Source organism: Triplophysa dalaica, chromosome 1 (assembly GCF_015846415.1).
Source record: "Triplophysa dalaica isolate WHDGS20190420 chromosome 1, ASM1584641v1, whole genome shotgun sequence".
In the NCBI taxonomy this organism is placed as follows: Eukaryota; Metazoa; Chordata; class Actinopteri; order Cypriniformes; family Nemacheilidae; genus Triplophysa; species Triplophysa dalaica.
The window spans coordinates 2,367,078-2,390,148 of NC_079542.1; the positions used below are offsets into that span (position 1 = coordinate 2,367,078).

Consider the following 23,071-nt stretch of genomic DNA (forward strand, 5'->3'; position numbering starts at 1 on the left):
TGGACACTGGCAGAAGCGCCTCTCTAGCAGACATCTGTAGAGCTGCGGGTTGGGCTATGCCCAAACACCTTCGCAAGGGTTAACAACCTTCGCGTAAACCCGGTGTCAGCCCACGTCCTGCGTGGCGACATGTAGGACTGGCATCCGGGGGGGCGTATGCCTGCGAAAGCACCTTTCCACCCTCTAACAGGTTGGGTCAGTGTGCTATTTACCTTTTCTTCTTACCCGAACACATCGCTAAGAAACTGGTACCTCACCAGCCTCCCTTCTTACCCAGACACTGGTTAAGAATAGGCATTCCATCCATCACCAAACAAGCACCCCCTGGGGGCTGGCTGGGCAGAGCAGCCTTCCCCCTTAGGCCGGGATACCATGTGAGCTATCACAGATAGCTCTAACCGGACCTAGTGCTACCGGACGTCTGTAACACCCCCTCCGTGGGCTGTTCCGTCTGATGTATCCTCATGAGAATGGTTCCCACTCCTGGTAACCCATGAGCTTCCCCAGGTGGGCCTCCACCTCGCGGTTAACTACTCAGTCCGCACGTTCCATGCGTTCTCCTCCAAGGACGAGACCATACCTATATCCACCATATTCCTCCCCACGGGTAGGAGGTGGCCTCTGTAGCGCTTCTCTGATTAAGAGTCGCGCTTACCCGGTGTAAACTGATCTGGACGGCCTCTCGCCTATAGAGAGCTAAGGCCCCGTCCGTGAAAGTTACCGGTCAGGGCTGTACCCATCTTTCTCCAAGAAAGCTCTGGAACCCCCCGACCACCACACTGGAAGGTTACAGTCTCACGAAAGCTTCGAGATGACACGCCCAGGCTTGTTACCGTCGCTTCGCTAGAGATTGTGACGCGATACAGCGTTGTGGCGTTTTCCATAGGCAACCCCATCTGTCGTTCTCGACACAACGTCGAGAGACCGACAGAAAGGGAACGTCTTGGTTACGTATGTAACCTCAGTTCCCTGATGGAGGGAACGAGACGTTGTGTCCCTTATGCCACGAACACGTATCGTATTCTGCTGCAGTTTGAGAGGTCTCAGGCTCTTCAGAACAAAGGTAAGTGAATGCTGCACGCCGGCCTCCTTTTATACCGGATTTCCGGGGGCGGAGCCCGGCATGCAAATTGCATTCGCCAAATTTCATTGGCCTTTTCTATAGTAGTCAGAGTTGATTGGTTCTCAAGGGCGAACCCCATCTGTCGTTCTCGACACAACGTCTCGTTCCCTCCATCAGGGAACTGAGGTTACATACGTAACCAAGACGTTATAATAAGCTTTATAAATATCAAACACATTTTGACCTTGTACGAAATGTTTTGGTCCCAATGAGAAACAACTTATAAATCAAAGTAAATGATGATTAAACATTTAAAAATGCAGAATGTTTTCTGTGATGGTTATATTTAGGAGTAGTGTGAATGGAGAACATATTCAGTTTGTAGCGTGTAAGAAGCATCATTTCTATGAAAAGATCCCAAAATACATGGAAACCCGACATGTGCATGCGTGAGCACTCACCGGTGGACACTGTGCCAGTTTATCAGCTGCGACCATCTGTACATTGAGATGTTTGGCCTGAGATTTCCCTCGAGATTTTATTAACCTCTGCAGAACCTGAAACATTAACACCTCAATCATCAATAATCAATAATCATCATTTATCACAAAACTGATCCGCACGCACACACTCGTCTGGTGTATTATCTCCATTGGAACAGTCCATTGGCGTAGTGATTTTTATACTGCACAAACTGTATATTTTATCCCCAACCCCTAAACCTAAAGATCATAGAAAACTTTTTGTATTGTTAGATTAAAAATAAAATAATTTCTATACGATATATAAGCTTTTTTGAGCACTCGGTCCTCATGAGTTTTTTTGCATTCAGGTTTAGGTCCCCAGCGGGACACACACACACACACACACACTCACACACACATGGAAAGACGCACACACACGTGCAAGCACGCACACACTCACACACGGACAAGCACACAAACACAGACACACATAGGGAAATACACACACACACAGTTTTCAGTGAATGAAAATGACACCATAAGTTGCAGTAAAAGTGAATGTGTGTGTTTGTACCTTAGGAGAGGTGATCTTGACGTACACAATAATGGGTGCCAAAGACGTCTTCCCCAGCTGAGCCGGATGATTTATGGTGTCTGCATCAAGAACAACCAGCTGTAACGTCCGGGCCAGCTCAAAGATCCTCTCGATCTCGCTCTGAACCTCAGCTACACACACACACAATTATACCTCACCTGACACGTGTGCTCAACATCACAGAAACATCATACAAATCACTGAATCCACAAGTTTATTACAGACGTGAATACACTTTGGTTTGGAACAGAAAACACTATTGCAACCAATCAGAATCAAGAACAGGATAATGATGCAGTGAACAAACAAACATTTACATATAACAGCTTGTGAATAATAAAAAAAAATAGACGCTTGTTTACTGAAACAGTATATAAATTGTTCTGCAGGTTAGTTTCCTCTACAGTGATGAATGTGAGCGTGTTAAGGCCAGATAAAACGATTATAGAGATTTTAAAGAGAAGAATCCGGAGTGTTGTTGTGGGAATATCAAAATATTGTCCAGCTCAGAAAGGGACTCTCTCTCACCTAAGTTAGATCGTGTGTTGGAGCGCTCGATGATGGCGTGTTTGCTGGGATTGTTCAGCACTGAGCGCTTGGCGAGAGAAATATCAGCCGTCACTCTTGTGATTGAAATCCTAAAACAAGACAAACATGACTGAGAATCATTCATTTAGCACAAACTTTATCACACTAAACGCCCACAGCTCATTCATGTACACTGAGAACTGTCTGATGCATTGACTTAAGCAGGATAAATGTCATCAGATCTATTAAAGATATTTAGTGAAACGTCCTGAACAAACACTGTCGGGGTTTATTTCTGTGATAACTGCCGGTAGGGCTGTGCAATAAATCAAAAATGAACCGTAATCGTTCATTTTGGCCTTCAACAATTACAAAAACAAAATAATGGAGGTGAAACGATCATTGTGCCACATTCCATTTTGCAATGATCCTCCATTTTCTTGTGGTATAAATCCAAAGCACCTCTTTCCTTTACAGTGGCTCAGCTGTGCTATTTCTTTACATTTATTTTCTGTTGAATTCACAGTTTAAAAGCAAAGTGATTTATTTTCTATGTATTCAATTCATTTCTTGAATAGGTTTTCTAAGTTAACTTGCTGTACATCATTGTAAAGTTTTTAGCTGTGAAGTTGGCTTGTTGAATCAGTGATATTCTGAACCGTCGAGTTCGCCAGTATGAACGACTCGCAAACAAATGACTCCTTTGAACCAATTCGTTAGATCAGTGATTCGTTCAAAGCTCAGTGAACTACAAGAGGACGTATGCTGTGAATTTGCTCATTTAGTTAGACTGGTTACTTATGGGCTTAAAAGTGTTATAAAAAAGGCTTTTATTAAAATGTTCAACTTTCTGTTTGATTGAATAAATGTGATGCTTTATATAATTTATTAGTTGTCATTTCATTTTCAAGGATGTTCATTTGGTTTAACCATTGTTCATCATGTTTTTAAATTTTTACAATTTGTCCAAAACAAAACAGTCAAAATGATTTGATGCATCCGGGTTCCCGTGTGTTACTAGTTTGTTATCTGGGAATAACAATCCTACAAATGTTGCGACTGGCCAATCACAATCAATTATTCCAACGAGCAGTGTAATAACTTAATGTGTCAGTGTTTCCCCATTTGAATTCATGAAAACTACCCAAACATGTTGCAAATCATTGTTTGTAGTTTTTCATTCAAACTATCAGAAGTACACAAGGATATAAAATGAAACGGATATTACACACATGACTTTACACAGCAGGATTGAGTCTTTGGTCAAGAGAAGGAACGGTCATGTGATGTGACACAGCTCTGTGTTTGTGGACCAGCATGGCCAATTATGGCAATGAGACGTGACTATTTAAAGAAACTTTCTGCCCTCACGTGACACACAGACGCACAAATCTCTAAACTCACTTGAATCCGAGATGAACAGACGAGAGAGAAAGAAAACATCTTACCTCCCTTCAAAGCGGTGCTTCAGAAAGTCAAACAGAGCTTTCTGCATCATATCTGTGACCTGTTCACAAACCAAAAAACATTTGTGTCAAATTTTCCGTCTCAATCTGAGCATAAATCTGAAACATGTGTGCATCGATGTTCAAATAATGATCACAATGAAATCACCATCAACGTTGTGTAAAGGGACATCTTCTCAAGTTTATTCTGTGGTTAGTTTTACAGAAGACAGTCATGTACATGTTTAATGTTCTCTATGATGTGATGTTAAAGGTGCTGACCTCGTAACCCTTGAGAGAAGGTCCAACTAACACCACAGGTCTCATGGAGGGCACCACATCATACGGCGGGACATGTTCTGTCTGTAAACCAGCACAGAACACACACATCAACACACAAACACACAACCTCTGAGAGATTATATTACAGTACATTTTTTTCATTTCATTCTTTCATTTCACGCACTATTTAATATCTCTGATGATCTCAATGAAATGGACTGAAGTGATGCGAAACACACACGAAATTCACATGTGTGAAAAACACACAAGACTTAGTTTGAAATGTGTGTTTTTGGAACATTTTGGTGTGAATCCCATGTGAATTCCCGAGTGAAACCCATGGGATAACATTGTAAAAACCCTTATGTCTCCACATGTTCTTCACATGTCTGCACATGTTATCCAATGGGTTGCACATGGGATTCACACTAAAATGTTTTAGAAAAACTCTTTTCACATTTGTTTTTTTGTACATGTTAAACACATGTGATCATATGCTCTTCACATGTCACCACATGCTAACCGATGTGTTTCACATGGGAATTCACAGTAATATGTTTAAAAAGACACACATTTCACATGTGGTTTCTGCACATGTTAAACATTGGATCAAATGTTCTTCCCGTTCCACATGTTATCCCACGGGTTTCACATGGGATTCACAAAGAAATGTTCCAAAAGAACACATTTCACATGTGCTTTTTGCAGATGTTAAATAAATATTATCACATGCGAAAAACATGTAAAAACACGTGAAATTCATGTGTCTTTTCTGTTACTCACAGTCAAACATGATTGAATGAATGAAACATTATTTACAGTTATCTGAGCTCAGATTAGGTTGACTCAATGTTCTTTTCGGTACACATCAGCAGAGTTGGGAGTAACGCATCACAAAAGTAATGATATTACAGTAATATATTAGTTTTTGTTGTAACGGATTAATAAACATAATGATATGTGGGTCATATTATACCCGTTGCAATCTCAGTGACACACGTTACAATTAGTGTTGCACGGTGTACCAGCTCTATGCTAAAGCTTCAAAATTCCTGTGATGCCACAGTTTTTAACGGTAGTATGGTAGTGCCGTGACTAATGGTGCATATGTGCATTGACGTTCCTTTGAACACTTTCATCTGTCTTTTTGCAGTGTTTCTCTCCTAAATGAATTGATTGAATGATACACTGATTTTATAGATGTGCTTAGGAACAAGACATAGCATTGAATACTACGTGGTCTCGTGATATTTCATAAGGTATAGTATCATAAAATATGTTTACAGTACCTTGACAATCCTAGTTACAGCAACGCAATTTTTTTATTTATAATTAACCTACACATTACATTATCAGATAAACAATCTGTGATTAAAATGATTATAATACTATATTTTATACTACTTTCGCAGATAGTTTGTTTGATTGACATTTTTCAATATTGTGGTAGTCCAGGGATTTTACCTGATACAGACCATTGACAGTCGAATCCCCAAATATACATTTTGGGCATTGTAGACAGACACACTGTGACACAGGTGTGTGACGATTGAAACATCAGATTTAATTAAGTGAAAAATTCCATTTCATCTAAACACATTTTCAACAATGATTATATGGAATATTTAATTTTTTCAGAGGAAAAAGTAAATTATTTAAAATTATTTATAATCAAAGGTGTTAGGAGTCACACGAAGTTTCAAACAATATTGAAGTAATTTTACTAATATCATGGTAATGGTAACAAAATACAACTATGTGAGGTGTTATCATCATAATAATATGAAAAACCTATATTCTCATGTTAAGTCAATAAGATTCTTTTTATGCAAAATTTGGAGTCCCATTCTCTTTTTCAAACATGAACACAAATACACACGTGCACACAAATGCACACACACAGAAGCACAAAGAATGAGAACATGCGAGAACACAAAGTCAGAAACGTTCATCTGTCAGGAGTCAGTCCTGCTCTCACACCATCATACTGTATGTCAACTAATATTACATAACTTTTTGTTGAACTATTTACTTTTTTTTACTAGTAAATAAAACACAGTTTTGAACTAAAGCATACGGGATAATCCATCTCAGAAAATGAACATTTTATTGTTTAGCGTCACAGAGTTGACTGATGGTAGTGCAGAGAAGGAATGACTCCTGCATGACTGTCTGAGGCTGAACTTACCGACTTCTGCTTCTGTTTAGCTGAGAGGAATATTAGAAGGAAAGAGATCAAACGTGAGGAAGCAAGAGGGTACAAACGTTAAAGAGAGAGAGAGCGACTGTGGACAACAGGGCGATGACAAGCGTAACAGACTGTGGCGTGATGCCGTGCAGCAGGTGACAGACGCAGCCGAATGCTTTACCTTCTTAAAGAAAGGCATTCGTTTCTCACGGGCTAAAGGGGGTATGACTGCGTTTGGACTGGCTTTAGGAGAACGCTGAGGAAGAGGAGGCTCGTTCTCCTCTGGATCTAAACCAGCAGCATCTATATCCACAGCTACACACAAATATATACACACTTACAGACTACAATCATTTCACAACATTACACAGTTTACTAGACAAGGAATTATATCAATTCTATTCTGTATGAAGAATATATCGACACTCTAATGTCAAACTCATTAAAAAACTCACGTAACAAAATCATTGCAACATTTCAGCAAAACTGCAAATTAGCTGCATAAAGGATTAGGATGTACAGACTTCTAGCCTAAATATATATAGACATATTGAAAATCATTTCAAATGTCGCTACATATCGCTGTACAGTTAATTGTTTTAATATACGTCAATAGTTTCATACAATCAGAGTTTAAGGTCGATGCTGATAACAGAAAGAATGTTGAGAATGTAATGCTTCATTTTACCAAAAGGAATGGAAATGCATTGTGGGTATATAGATATATATATTTTTAAATTTAACTTGATTTTGGTATTATTTATAAAAAAGATAATGCATATCACATGTTATGCAGCCCTAAAGTTATTTTAGTTTAAAACGTTTCTGATCATTGAAATCAAATTAAATATTGGCCCTTAAAATAATTGGAAAACATCAATTAAATTAAAAATGTAAATGTTGTAAAAATAATGAACAAAACTAAAATTTAAATCAAATAAAAATGGAGTAATCTTAGATAGCAACACAAAACATGAATTATAAAAAGACAAAAGCATACACCAAAATTGCTAAAAAAAATCTAAAATTAACATAACATTTTTAAATAATTATAAAGCTAAAATCAAAACTGTAAATGCATACACCCAAATTGATAAACCTTAAACATTTACATTTAAAAAATGCAAAAATAAAAGCTAATTAAAAATAATAATAAAACTAAGATATAAAAACTATATTAATTATAAAAACTTATGAACAAGATATTATAATTATATATACTTTGCATTAAAATGACAAAAGTTGTATTTTTTAAGGCCCATGAAACTAAAGCAGGCACTATAATCCCCTTGTTAACGGGATGGTTATTATGAAAATTAACATTAATGAATAATGTTACTAGAAATGCACCAATACATCATCCAAAAATCTGCGTCAGTCAAAAAAAGCAATCTTTTAGTTGATAAACAGCTGATGGTCAGGGCCGATATATCCTGTCAATCAAAAGAGGACTGGAAAATTCTATGAATTTGTGCTCTGAATAGAGAAAATGTTAAGAAACATCACCAGTTTGATGTTCGATATTAATACTCATTATATGTTTTAATAACATTCATAAAGTTGAGAATTGTAATCTTCAGAATGGGTATCGGAAGAAAATCGTCTATCTGTATCAGCCGAGAAATTTAGTATCGGTGCATCTCTAAATGTAAGTGAGTGATTATGTTTGATGTCTGTTGATGACTCATGACTCACCTGAGGAGGGTGGAGTTGATTTTCGTGAGACTGAAACAATATCTCCAAGACTCGATAATGAGTTTGCCCCGGATTTACTGAAAGAAAGCAATGTTCAGAAAAACTTAATTCTGAAAGAAAAAATACGAAAACAATCTTTAAAAATACAAAACAGAACTCAACAACAAATTAAAGGAGCAACATAAATAAAAATATTCACAAAATGTCGATCAATATGAATCTGTCTGAACTGATGTTCTACACACTGTCATGCTGGTTTTAGCAGCTCACCAGTCACATTTCCTATTCTCAAACCAGATCACAAACTTTTTTAACTGATCTTTAAATTGTTTTTTTTCAATAGGTACATAACAAATGAAGACTATTATGGCTGTGTTTAACAAAACTGTAATATGAAGACACATTAGAGCATAATGTTCAGTCGATATGTCTGATAGGATGCTTTTGAATACCTGGAATAGAATTTTCCTGGTTTGGAGCGATGCTCCTGCTGGAGTCGAGTGTTTTCCAGCTTCACAGGACTGGGAACAAAGCCGATTTCACAACCTTCTTTCACCAAACGCCCGATCCACCAGTCATTATTAAACTTCTGTTATTAAACACAAACACGATCATCAGTGAAGGACTGTTAACTTCTTAATAATAATCATTCTTTAACAACTTTTGCTTTCATAACAGGAAACACATGAAGAAAATCTCTTGCTTGATGTTATCCAACATGATCTAATGTGCTGCCATGAATATTATTTATAACTTCACCTTTTCAACTTCGTCTAAAATTAAACTTGAATGAATTAGAGAGCAGATGTGTTGTCAGACCTCTGATTGTGAATCTGTGTGTTTCTTACTTCTTTAACGTGAAGGAAATCTTTAGCCTCAAACGAGACGGCCATTCCGGGCACAGGGACGTCATCTTCGAGGGAAGCGCTGTAGCCGATATTAGTGTGCACTGCGAACGCCACCGGTTTAGTCTGATCAGAAGAAAAACGGTGAAGAGAAAATATTCAGAAAACAAGAACAACACAAACATCTCTTTGACTGATGACATATTTTGGAAACACAGATATTTTGTAATGTTAGGCTATGTTCACATTTGACTTCTTTTTTAAAGCTGCCAGTGTCTGTTTAACATTATATATTGTTTTAAAAAATGAGTGTCCTGGAAAAATTTTCCACTTTTCTGAAGAAAAAAACGCCCTACGTCAAGCACCTTTTTCACGGATAACCAATGACAACCCGAGTAGCAAGACCCGTCGTTTCCAAAAAAATACGTGCAAGGAAGGTGATTGGTCGAGCAGGTCTGAATCTGTTTCTCTGAGCTGCCTTCGTGTGTAAACGCTGCCTGTTAAAACTTCTCTTAAAAAAAAGTCAAATGTGAACACAGCCTTAAATGATAATTTTGTTTCATTGTCAACCTGAAGCGCTAGTGGTGATGTGAGTCACACTTGTCTTCACACACGGCTGTCATGTATAATTTATGATGCAGTGAGGGTTTAACACGGCAGTCAGCTTGTGTATTGAACAGCCACACAATGACCTCACAAACGCTGTGAATTATGGGTATGCCAAACAGAGGACACGATGTCCTCTAAAGGTACTGCGGACGGTTGACTGCTCACACACACGTTCAGAGAAACATGTAAAATTTAAGGATAAACATCTTAATATTTAAACGAAACACAACTGAGAAGTCCATCAGATCTCTTGAGCTATGAAAGAGCAACATCAGAGTAATAACATTTTCATCTGGGTTGCCACAAAAACCAAGTCAACATGTTACAACATTTTATGAAAATGATTCAGGTTTTAGATCACAAGCAACACGGCAATATTATTTTCTGTAAATACAGAATGAAATCTTTTTTTACATCTGAATTGATTCTCCAGGAAACCCAAATCAAACTGTGCTTAGATTTGGCCAGACTTCAGGACTCAGAACGCAGAATATTTTACTGTCATCATCTCACCGCAGGGCATCTGGACTCATTATTAATATTCATGAGTGCAATGTATTTCTTATACCACCTGATTGATGCCACACGCTATGAATAGCTGTCGGTCCTGAAGTAAAGGACGAATGTGACAACGACAGAAGAACAGAAGTGAGTTTGAGTTTCACATATCGCCTCCATCCAAACAGCTGCTCTGAATCCCCCCGGAGAAAATACGTCTAAAAATGTGCAGCCAAAAATGACTCGAAATAACCCCAGAGGAGGATGCGACTCTCAACGTCCGGACAAGCCCGAACACAGCTCTGTTTGTGTGTTTGATCTGAGACTGAAGTTATGAATTATCACCTCATCCTTATAAATCCTTGATGTTCGTCAAATTCAGTATTCAAGTCAGTGAAGGAAGACTCAGTCTAGACATCATTAGGCGGAAATGTTCCGAAACGACTTCCTGGCGTGTCAATCATTTTTACAGACAGGTGCTTGAACAAATACACCATGAGACAGACAGACAGAAGGACAGCAGTACCCTTGCATTCTCAAGCTGGGTCAGCGCACGTCTCTCAGCTTCTCGACGTAGAGTCTCTTTATCTTCTTCCAGTGAAGCATCAGAATCTGACGGTCGACTGGTGTACGAGTCTGCTGAGCCCTACAACACACACACAGGGACATCATCATCATACTGTAAACATCACTAACACCTCAAATCTTTCTTTCCTAAGGGTATTCAGATACAGCAGATAAAACAGCTCATCCACAGATTTTAAAGGGACAGTTCATCCATAAATAAAAAATTTGGTCATGAATTACTCACTCTCGAGTTGTGTACATATCTGTATAAAGGTCTTTGTTCTGATGAACACAGAGAAAGATATTTGTAAGCATGCTTGTAACCCAAACAGATCTTGGCCACCGTTGACTATCATGGGAGGAAAAACAATGGTAGTCAAAAGTGGCCCAGAACTGTTTCGTGTCCTACATTCTTCAAAATATCTTATTTTGTTTTCAACAGAACAACTACATTAAAACAGATTTGAAACAACACGAAGGTGAGTAAGTGATGACAGAATTTTCATTTAAGGGTGAACTGTCCCTTTAAGTGTGTAGTGTAAATACACATGTGCTGCACTGTCCTGCATATAAGCAAATGTAATTAGGCAAAACTTTTAGAAATCAAATTTATGCAGATATTACACATTCACGATTGACAAATCTGGGTAAAATATAAACAATGAGATACACACACGAAGATATGTTGATATAGAAGTTATTACCTTCGTTCATACAAACTACAATCTTACTACGGTACTTTCTGATACTGATGTTACCCCACAACTCATATATCATTTATTCAAGACTTGTTGGTAACATTTACATTTAGTCATTTAGCAGACCCTCTTGTACCCAAATTGGACATCCACATTGACTTTGGTTTCGTGTCCATGCAAATAAAGTCAATGTGGACCGACGTCTTATGTTTACTGACATTCTTCAAAATATCTTCTTTTGAGTTTTGCAGAAGAAAGAAGGTCATACAGGTTTGAAATTACGCGAGGATGAGTTCATGATGACAGAATTTTCATTTTGGGGTGAACTGTCCCTTTAAAAGATAAGCACGGCTATATGTGTATTAAACACGTCACACACTGTGACATTTAAATATTCTTTTAATAATTTACACGCGGTCAGTCAGAAGATTGATGCAAAAGGAATGTCCAGCTGTGTTGTGCAGTATTGATCGCACATCACAACACACAACCTGACTGTCAGTCTCTCTCTCTCTCTCTCTCTCGCTCACTCACACATACACAGAAGCATGTGACACACAGATGGCACACTAGTTCACATCCACTACAGGATCTCTGTGATTTAAACACCATCCAGGATCACCTTGAAGCACCTGATCAATAAGACACATACAGAACATCTTTAATAATCAATGTTTTGTCAAATAAACGTTGCTACCGTAGCATTTTGTTTCAAGAGTAATGGCACATTTTTATGTTTAGAAAAGGCACAAACACAAAAAAACGAACAAAGCGATGTGTGCGATTACCCCACGTGCACAGGCACTCCACGTGCTCCAAATGAAAGGCGAACTCCTAAATTCAGGGAAATATTTACAAACGAAATATACCAGTAAACGTGGAATCAAGGTCACGTTAGGTCACGGATTAGAAGAAGCACGTGCTACTTCATTACACGTCAGCGTGTATTTTCATTTCTAACTCATCACACATCAGCCTATTTGTACAATCAAATGAATGAAGACAAACACACACACACGCGGTGTGTAAAGTTAGTTGACAGTTTCTTACAGTGATGCTGTTCTTCACTCGACTCCCCGTTGCTCGTTTCAGCAGGCGGATCCAGGAGGCCTTCATCGGCCAATCAGGTTTGAGCGTTTGCTCTCCTCACCATACTTCAGTGAACTCGATCGCAGACGCACACACCGCGTTTCTCTCGGATGTCTTTTCTCGGAAGTTCGGATTAAACTGCTACCTAATGTCTCTGCTATTGCTCGGGCTGACGTTCGCGGTGTTACCTGCGCGGCGGTTGCTGTGGGGACGATGGCGCGTAATTCCACGTGCGTGTGATCGCTCCCTGCGCATAGTGGACGATGACGGCTGCGATGCTTATCAATGCTTGTGTTCAGTAAAGAGGGTCTTCAGCCGAACCCACTGCAGCGCGCCGGGCCGTCATGCTCACAGCGCGCCGGACGACGGCACGCGCAGAAATGATGGTGATGATGCTGCAGTCACGCGCTCCTGCGTTCTCGCGGTCCGATGGTTTGCGTCCGTCCGCTGTTCTGTGTAAACATCGCCCAGCTAAACATGAGAAGACATCCGACGTCTCAACGAGTGAACGGCGTCTGTGAGATCTGCAGCCACTCTCTCTCTTTCCCCCCTTCTCATATTCACTCATCCTCTCTCTCTCTCTCTCTCTCTCTCTCTCACTTCACCTAACTTTCTCATCTCATTCAACTGCCTCTCTCTTTCCGTCTCTCCATCTGTGTAATTTATGTCGCTGCGCTTGCGCGTGTGCGTGAGGAATGTGAAAAGAAACGAAGAACGAAGCAGTGATAAAAAAGTACAAATCATAAAGGAATCGTGCTTAATGAAAGAAAAACAAGCGAAGAAAAAAGACACACACTCTCCGATGTACACCGGCACACACTCGTAGTCAGTGCTCGAATTGAACCAAGTCTTATGGGGGTCCCCCTTAAAATACTCTTTTTTGATGGGGGTTAGTCTCGCAATATACAATTTATACAAAATACACAATATATTTAAAATGATAAGCAGCGTCTTTAGATGTGGGGCGGGGCGTTTCAAATGTAAAGAGACATGACAACTAGTCCATAAACAAACTTGACATAAATTATTGTAAATAATTAATGCACAAAATATACCACATCCATTGCATGAATTTAATCACATTTGTCATTATAATTTTTACTCAAATACAAATATCTGAGGGACCCCTCAAAGTCTATTTTTACGTCTTATGGGGGCCCCCAATGGGGGGCTATTGATCTTTCTGTTCATATTTGAATTTTGCCGTGTAAATGTTTTATTCAATAAAAAAAATCTTAAGATTGTGCCTATAGGTTTGATGTCTTTCATTTTTTTTAATTCCGCTTGTTGTTAAAACATTCTTGATACAATTTTTCTCACTAATTGAGATTTTCCTTTCCTTTAACTTTCCTTATTTAATTGATTTATTTTCTTATTACTGAAGGAGTGAGGAGAGAGGGCACGTGAAAGCCAATGCTGGTGGTCTGTACTGTGCTGCCAAACCAGCATGTCACTGTATGCAGAAATAAGCATTTTAAACGTGAATTATCTCCTGATCATGTAGATAATCCGTATCACCAATGCAGAATATGAAAAACTAATTTGAACTCAATTCGAACCCTGATGAACACTTTACATAATGAAGCGTTTTGTTTTACTTTCTTAGAATGAATTATTTCTATCTTCATACACCGTGTGCCCGCTGCATGGAATTCACCATGTTGTTTCTAAAGTAGCCCTAAGTGGACAAACTGCTCTACAGATTGCGTTTGGTAAATACGTTATCTCCTACAGCAAAGAAATGAAAATGTGATGAATTCTAGGTTTTGAGTCAGCTGTCGTAGGGGGGAGCGGTGGAATGAGCCACTGTTTGCAATTTGTTATTTTCATATAATTTCATACACTGGACCTTTAAGGTCAACATAAAACAGAACTAGCGATTGTCTTTTTTTCCATAAGTGACGTATACCCAAGTGAAACAACTTCTGAAATTATGAAAAAAATTTACGGCGGGACTTGATTGGATCGTGAGAAGGTGAAAGATTTCAACGGCAGTTTGCAATCATTCATTGCAGCCCCTCCCTGGAGCCATTACTCGTGACCGGAAGTGAAGATGTTTTGATAGGGGGAGGAGGATGCGTTCTTGATTAAAGATTACAAGTGCAAATTCATTTTTAAAAATAAATAATGATGTGCACAGATAAATAATCTATAATAACATACTTCACCACTGTGTAAAAATATTAGATTGATCACTTTTAATTTCATGCCAACTTTAAGGGATGAATCAAAGTTCAGTCAGCATTTTTCCCCCTCACATAGGTTATACCTGTAGAACATTCTTCAGTGGAACACAAAAGAAGATATTTTGAGAAATGTCTCAGTGGTTTTGTGTTCATACAATAGAAGTCAATGGGGTTCAATGTTGTTTGGTTACCATCATTCTTCAAAATATCTTCTTTCGTGTTCTAAAAAAGAAAGCCAAACAGGTTTGAGATGACATGAGTAAATTACGAAATTATTTCTTTCATTTTGGGATCATCGTTACACATAAATAATAAAAACATGGCTTGTGTCATTCTGAGACAGGGAAAATATGACAACATAGAAAAGAAACACATTTCTTAATAATAATAATATCATAATAATGATTATTGGATTAAAAAAGAAGCGCACATGTTATACACACACACACACACAGAACAGAGAATACAATTATCTGTTAGAGCACAAAAGAACTGGTGCCAACATGACCTGTCTCTCTCTCTCTCTCTCTCTCTCTCTCTGACGCACAACCACATTCCATCCAATCATTCTGACATCAGACATCAATGTGATTATTGACTGATATTGACAACACACACAGTCACGTGTTGTGATTGTGTTTTGAAAGTGTTCCAGGTTTATAATGCGTCACATATAGTGAGTGATTCATAGTTTCTTTCTGTTTTTCCTCTGACTCACAGTTCATCTAAGAAACGGCTTTATTTGTCTAAAGAGACTTACAGAATGTGCCTCAAGAACCTGAATCTCTGCTAAAGTGTTTACCCACAATCCTCTGGGTCAATCCAACCTTACACAAACTACAAATGTAGAAGATGCAACAGTTAATACAGTAAAGCCAAACACAAAACAAATACCATTTTTATTCATCCACCGTATACTCAGCATTCAGCATCGCTATCTACATGTTAAATCAGGTCTTTTATCAAAACTGTTAAAATACTTGTTAAATTAATATGAATAGTTTCAGTAAATAGCCCTGCTTACAAAACTTGATTCATTAAATATTCTGGTAGAGAAGATTATATAGTTATTTGAACACTTTTGCTATAGACAGATATGGACGACAAAACCAGTTTTATGGGACAATATTTTGAAATTGAGATTTTAACATAATCTGACAGCTGAATAAATAAGATTTATATTGATGTATGAGTTGTCAAAATATGACAGCATATGGCTGAGATACAGCCGTTTAAAACTCAGGAATCTGAGAGTGCAAAACAATCTAAATATTGAGAAAATCGCCTTTGAAGTTATTAATAAGAGTCACTGTGGCAGGACATCCACTCACAAAAATAAAGTTTTGATATATTTAAGGAAGGGAAATTTACTAAATATTTTCATGGAACATGATCTTTACTTAATATACTAATTATTTTTGACTTAAAAGAAAATCAATAATTTTGACCCATACAATGTTTTTTATCTTTTACTAAATATGTTCCCGTTCTACTTAAGGCTGGTTCAGTGATCCAGGGTCACAGATATATAACCTCCTCATGTGTTTCACAGAAAAGAAAACGTATTCGAATATTTATGAATTTCATTTCAGGGTGACCATTTCCTTTAACAAAGAAAAACACGAAGAGAAAATCTGTACGTAGATGAAGTTTGTGCCAACAGTCCACTACAGTATATCATGTGTAATACCGCCTGAAAAAACTATATGCACACTATCCAGTGCACTCCAGATGTGAACACAGATGTTATATAGCAAGGACGATCAACGTGTTTATGAATTTTTCTAACGCTATCAAATGCTCTCACAACAACAACAGCAGCGCACGACTCACTGAGAAGAAAGAAGTTCAGGAAACGTTTTTTTTCACAACATTCCAGAAAGGAGCTTAAGTTTTCTTTCTTTTTCGTTTGAAAGAGCAGAAATGAGAGAAATGAAAGCTGGACATGCGGCTAAAAGTGATAAATATATTCAACACTTACCACATCAGATTCCTCGCTGGTGGACAGATACATGTCTATGAACGTGTTTGTGTATGTGTGTGAGAGAGAGAGAGAGAGAGAGAGAGAGAGAGAGAGAGCGTGTCACTCCACCCAGTTGCTCTATAAACAGTCCCAGAAGGGGTGGGGGGGTCTGTTTCCTGCTCCTGCCAGTTTAAAGTGAATGGCCTGATATTTTACATTCTCTCTCTTCCCCATGCCGGTTACTCCTCTTTACCCACAATCCTCTCTGTCTTTCCCACGCTATGAAAAACACATGCAGGCCGCCCCACAAACACTAAAAACCCTCAGACGACAAACGCATCTGTAAACACACATACGGAAATCATCCATAAGATCTGAGGACCATTATTAATTTTGGCAACATGATGAAGTATGCAGGGGCTATAAATAACCTGTTCACCAGACGTTGTTTGAATTTAATGTTCAAATATGTTTTTTTTTGTGAAGCCATGTTGTGACGTATAGACTGATAAATGAGCCATATCTTCCTAAACTTCTGATAAAAAATATAATGTAAAGTTTTCTGAGAATCATATGTTTAGGCAGGAGACCAGATCAAAGTATAGACATTAAGAAAATTAAGAAGTAAATGCTAAAGCTATAACACCTGTGAAAGATACATGTGCATGGTTTTTGTGTAAGAATGTCTCAAATGTGACAACATAATGTGACACACAACGCAAACGCACAGCACACACAAACGCAGGCACACACACACTTAGTTTTGTTACTCTGGCCATGCAGTTCAGAATGTATTGATCGAAGCCCTGCAGTTTTGTTCTATTTGGACTTGATGGATCAAACGCACACATACAGAAAAACAGCACAGAATAATGGCACAAGAACTCCACCACTAACAGTCCAGCCTGGATTTCATTGGTATTTTACAATGCGAGTCGTCTTGTAAGCGAATTGTCAAAAAAGCACAATGAAGTACAAAAATGAAGGCCGTACACTAAACCATTGAGGTGAAAGTGAGATTTTGACGAATACACACACATTTAGGAGCCTCATAAAGTAGTAACGAATAATTGTGAGTTTGAGTTGAAGTGTCTAATACTACAGCTCATGATGAGACAACCTGTTGCCAAATACAGTTTAAATGCCCAGTTAGTCCTGTATCACCGCGTCTACTGATAACAAACAGATCATACACAAAATGACAGATTGACATCAATAACACACAAAGAGATTTCAAATGCATGAATCTCGTCACACACATTCAGGAAAGACACAAAAAGGATCATTTATGAAAGTGTCAGCACTGTCTTACCTTAACTTTCTTGGACATGCTCACTCAGCCATAGTGAGAAGAGAAGACTGGTCTGATCTCTCTGTGTCTGATCAATAATGCAGGAGTCGGCTCGAATGAGCACAGGTAGTTTCTCATTACACTTATCAGTTTAAACAGCCCAAGGAGTTTGACACCAGCTTCATCACACACTCATTGCTCAGAGTGCAAAAAAATATTTGAATGAAATTATTGATAATAATATAATCAGAAGTGGACAGTACTTAAGTATTTTTGCTCTACCCATGTACATGTTTTCTTGGATCTGTACTTTATCAGTGTTTTACATTGAGAACATTTTTATTTTACTACAATATAACGCATATATCATGCGTTTTACTCCACTAGAGTACATTTGTTACCCTTAATACTTATTTTAGGGCGGTTTCACATTAGAACTATTTGTGCACACCCAGGTTCGATTAACGTCAGACTTCGTCTTAACATGGTCAACTTGTCAAAAAACGAGTTTGGCTTATAACGTAGTATATCAGTTTTATTCGAACATATAAAACTGTTTTGTATCAACTTTTCTTCCCTTATTGGACAATTCTCCTGGAAAATCATGCAGCATGGCCACATGAGAGCAGAAGGAGCATGCGCTGACGTCACTTTCACTTGTGTGCAGGAGAGAGAGAGCATACATTAGTGAAGTTCAGGTGTTTGTTTGTTTACTGCATTTGGGTGATGAACATTATATGAACTGTGGATATACTCTGGATTTGGAGATGGTTTATGATATATGGAGCCGTCCCAGCACTAAAAGATGCCGGACATGAACCACATGTGGTGAGTGAAACTGATGTCTGTGTTTTGTTCGCCTGGTGCGCACGTGCTTTGGTTCAGCCTACCACCCCCCCCCCCACGCGCCTTATGTTTTCGGAAATAATCGTAAAGCTGTATCTATCTTTTATAAATGTGATTTAACTGAATACTCTTCGAAGATACGAAGTATGCAATTCTACTCTATAGGTACTCAAGATTAATATGAGATTGGCAGAAGCCTTGTGTGTTATGCCCGCTTTAAAGGTCCGGTGTCTAAATTGTAGGTAAGGGTGGGAATTGCAACCACCGGCTCACTCCACCCCTCCCCACTCACTTAGGAAACACTAAGCCGGCTCTCACAGAACTAAGATGTCGTCGAGTTTTCATTCATTTCCTGAGACAACATGGGGAACTTTATGTAAGAGGACCCGCGGTGCACTGTAAAAAATTCAAGTTATTTCAACAAATTATTATTCAGTAACTAGTTCCACATGAATTTTACGTTCCATCAATTTTTGACACCAAAGTGTTACTTGAATTGTTATTTATTAGTTGGCAAACTTGACACAAACATTAAAAAGTATGTTTGCTCAACTAGTTTTATAGTTCATTCAACTAAAATGTTGTATTCTGTATTTTTTTTAAACTGCAGCAAATTCAGTTAAAGTTTTAGCATTAACTAATGTGTTTTATGTTATTTAAACTAAGATTTTGTATTTGATTATCATAACTTTATATCACAGACAAATGAACACATAATGACCTTTATTTGCCTCATGTATATGCAGAGACATTGTATGTAGACAGAAATAGCTCATTCTAAGGTAATAAAAACATAACGCTTCATTATGTAAGGTCTTTATACACCTCTTGAGACAAAGTTATGAATATTATATTGCATTTCTGTCAATCGATCCACCAAAAAATAAACACTGGACATTTAAAGGTGAATTTTTTTATGTTTTTAATTAAATGTAGTGAACTACAAATACTTTAAAAAGTAGTTTAGAGAAAAAATAACTAGGGATTGTCCACCTTGATTATATAGACGATTTGGCTTGAACATTTGTAACTCTCTATTTTTACCTCTCTTACACATCATGGATTGCCTTGCTCCAATTGGCTTTTTAAACCAACATTGTGATCATGTGACCGGTTTTCCACTTCCAGATTTATGTCAATCCTAACAAACCCACCAAAAATCAATTTGCCCATGAGATCAGCCTGTTTGACAGTAACATTACACAAACAGTGAGAAAATCTGAGACAACAAACAAACGGCGATCACAATAACTCAATTTCCCAGTCTGGATATAAATCAACAACATGAACTCACCCAGGACACGTTCTTACTCTTGGGTACTTTGTTCATTACTGGTGAGATGTGGAGGAGAGACGTTCAGCCTCATGAGGAGGAGGAGGTGGTCCGTACGGCACCCAACGACTCGCAAGTAGCTTAAAAGAAAAAGTACCGAATACGAACAAAACTGCCGGATGAAGTTCTGCTGTTAGCGTGCTGTTTTCAAAGACATAATCCATATTTCCATCTTCATATTTGAGAAAACGTAAACGAGGAGTTTCTGTCACCGTCTCCTACGTGTTAACAATATTAATCAGCCCTGAAGATTTTCAAACTTAATATGCAAGATCCCACCCAGAAGACCGACAGAAAGCCACCAATCAGAAGACAGGTGTCTGATGGACAAAATCTTTACGATAGATCCTGTACGGCATCAGGTGTGTAGAGAAGAGGGTTCTCTCTCTCTCTCTCTCTCTCTCACACACACACGTCTGTGTGCATCTTTCTGTTGCCATGTTGGACACATGTACTCAGTGTTCAGACCTCCCCTCTGCTCTGGATTATTCTCCAGGGTCTGTGTGTAATCTCTCTTGTTTTGCTTCTGATGTTTAATGCAGTAAAACATTAGCCAGATTTCCATTACAGATTTGGGCAAAACTTAAATGTTACTCGTAAACCTTGATAAAAAAATTGCGTAATGACTGTAATTCCATTGCATGATGTTATGCGATTAAAGTGTATTTTGTTTCTTCTCGCGATAAGTCATTCTGGCCGTACTTCTTCTTTGCATGTTTTTTTCTTTGCAGTTTTCACACCAACTTTAGTGCATAGTACCACCTACTGTTATGAAAGAGTCCAGAGAAATGTCTATATTTCCTTATACACAGAATTCCTTACATCCTATCGTTCCAAATGTTCTTCCAAAACATACAGCGAATGATCATGTGACTTTTTTTATACGCCACGCGACTTGTAAATACGACAAAAAGTGTTTCCTTTGCAGTTTTGCGAAAAATGCCTTTTTTTGTATTGCCTGAAAAAAACACCTCGTACGAGCGGGAAAACGTTTTTTGCGATACATTGGAGTGTTTCCATTGGCCGTATTTTCAATGCGCTATTTCAATTTCGAAGGGAAATGGAAACGCAGCTAATAATGACAGAGAGAATATTTGGACTTCCTCTTTCAGTTCGTCATATTCACCCAAAATTGGGTTTACAAGTATTCTGATTAAATCACAGATCATCACAAATCAATGTGTACAACTAAACAACCGAAACACGCTGAGGAAAATGTTATTGCTCTGAGATTTGATTTGACTTCCCATTTGTGTTTCATGTATGTATCAAACTATGTTTGCGATAAAAATCGCTTAGAAACACAATTAAATGAGTGTAATTATTGAAATTCATGTATGGAGGAAATAAATATAGATTTTAAAGTTAAAATAATGTGGAGCATATGTGAGTTAATGTGATGAGAAATGTTTGAGTTCATATTGAGACCTTCAATAATATTGACTTTTGATCGCAGACGAGACAAATCAGAGCTCAGATTGACACATTGTGGACATCTCTTCTCAAACTCTAATGACAGAGACATTTCTCAGATTTCTGACTCTTTTTCTATAGGAAAAATATCTGGTATGCAAACGAAACTTAACGTTTCCATTTGATCTCTGTTGAATGTCATTGACATCGAGGTGAAATATCTGAGTCAATAAAGAGATCTCAGATGACAGACAGAATTTCAGCGTGTATGAAACATGTGTCGGTTCATTTATTCTGACACTGTCTTGTGTTTTTACTTTAACAGCTCAACTCATCTCTCTCTTATCTCTCTCAGCCAAAGTTCTGTTCTCAGCGTCTACAGATGACACACCAAATGTTGTGTCAAGCCTGCCAAAATCTGCTACATAAACCCTTTCTATTAAGAACCTCATAACATAGAGAACATGATTGTGAACATACTGGATCTCAGCAACCCTCTCTTACATCAACATACATCTCTTCTGTATTTTCACATGCCCGGACCGACCGACGTAAAGCGGTTTCTGCACATCAACACACACGTCTCCCTATAGCTTCTCGTGTTGGTGTAGTGCGTCACACGGGTCAGACACGACGCAAATGTTCAGACTCTGATGTAACCATCCGGAAGTCTCTGTGAGTCTAGCAGAACTTTTTTCATTGTATATATACTTGTAACGGCTTTGAGTGAGACAACAGACTGGACAATACTTCCTTTGCTGAAAAAAATTGCATCTCTGTTCACAAAGACACAAATAAAAATGTAGGTGACATTATGACATCCCAACTCAGTCTTACGGCAGTTTGTGGCATGGTAACGAAATCTAGAAAATATTGGTTGGTGTTCATGGACACAAATTCCCCTTTTATCATTGTCACTCACTTTTCCTCGTTTTTATGAATTTACAATTAATATTTACATTTTGGTTTCATTCATTCTGTAAACTACGAATAATACTTCTCCAAATTTCAGATAAAAATATTGTTTCTATTTGCAGTAATTTGTCTTGTCTTCATGGTCTTGTCATGCTGTCAGTCTTTCACATTGCTGTAGGATGACTTTTTGTCACTCCTGAAGTTTGATTGTGTTGAAATTCAACAGACCCTGGCCTTGAATGACCACAATACATCAAGAAATCTTTTTCTTAATTTTTTCCACGGCTATGACCTGATATCCGGGTAATTTGTAACCATTTGTGGCAATACCACACCCATGAGAAAAGGAGAATTTCGTGTCCATAAACAGGAATCAATAGACTACATTTTGTAACTATGTCAAAAATTCCTGTGAGACTAGCCATCACCAAATAGTCATAATGAAGAAGGACATTTTCCTATGGAGGAACAGTGAAAAGCTCCTTAAATATCCTCTTACTAATGTGTGTTGATCAAAAATACCAGCATGTGTTTGGGGGAAAACTGAATTTTCATTTT

The 23,071-nt window shown here is 38.1% G+C and overlaps 1 protein-coding gene across 5 annotated transcripts in view; it reads right to left on the reverse strand.

The window, feature by feature from the left end:
* cacnb2a (calcium channel, voltage-dependent, beta 2a) overlaps positions 1-20,456 on the reverse strand; it is a 28,398-nt gene extending 7,942 nt beyond the window's left edge. The window contains exons 1-11 of one of the 5 annotated variants that reach the window (XM_056742282.1): positions 20,147-20,456; positions 10,739-10,858; positions 9,109-9,231; positions 8,713-8,849; positions 8,261-8,337; positions 6,747-6,880; positions 4,378-4,458; positions 4,099-4,157; positions 2,651-2,760; positions 2,102-2,253; positions 1,525-1,620 (exon numbers count right to left, since the gene is read on the reverse strand). In XM_056742282.1, coding sequence (XP_056598260.1) covers positions 1,525-1,620; positions 2,102-2,253; positions 2,651-2,760; positions 4,099-4,157; positions 4,378-4,458; positions 6,747-6,880; positions 8,261-8,337; positions 8,713-8,849; positions 9,109-9,231; positions 10,739-10,858; positions 20,147-20,182 — 1,125 coding nt within the window. In that variant the 5' untranslated portion in view covers positions 20,183-20,456. Of the gene's footprint in view, positions 1-1,524; positions 1,621-2,101; positions 2,254-2,650; positions 2,761-4,098; positions 4,158-4,377; positions 4,459-6,565; positions 6,586-6,746; positions 6,881-8,260; positions 8,338-8,712; positions 8,850-9,108; positions 9,232-10,738; positions 10,859-12,527; positions 13,154-16,733; positions 16,800-20,146 lie in introns of those variants that run through there. The other 4 variants (XM_056742307.1, XM_056742290.1, XM_056742298.1 and 1 more) reach the window with 4 other exon arrangements.
* Positions 20,457-23,071: the final 2,615 nt, after the last annotated feature.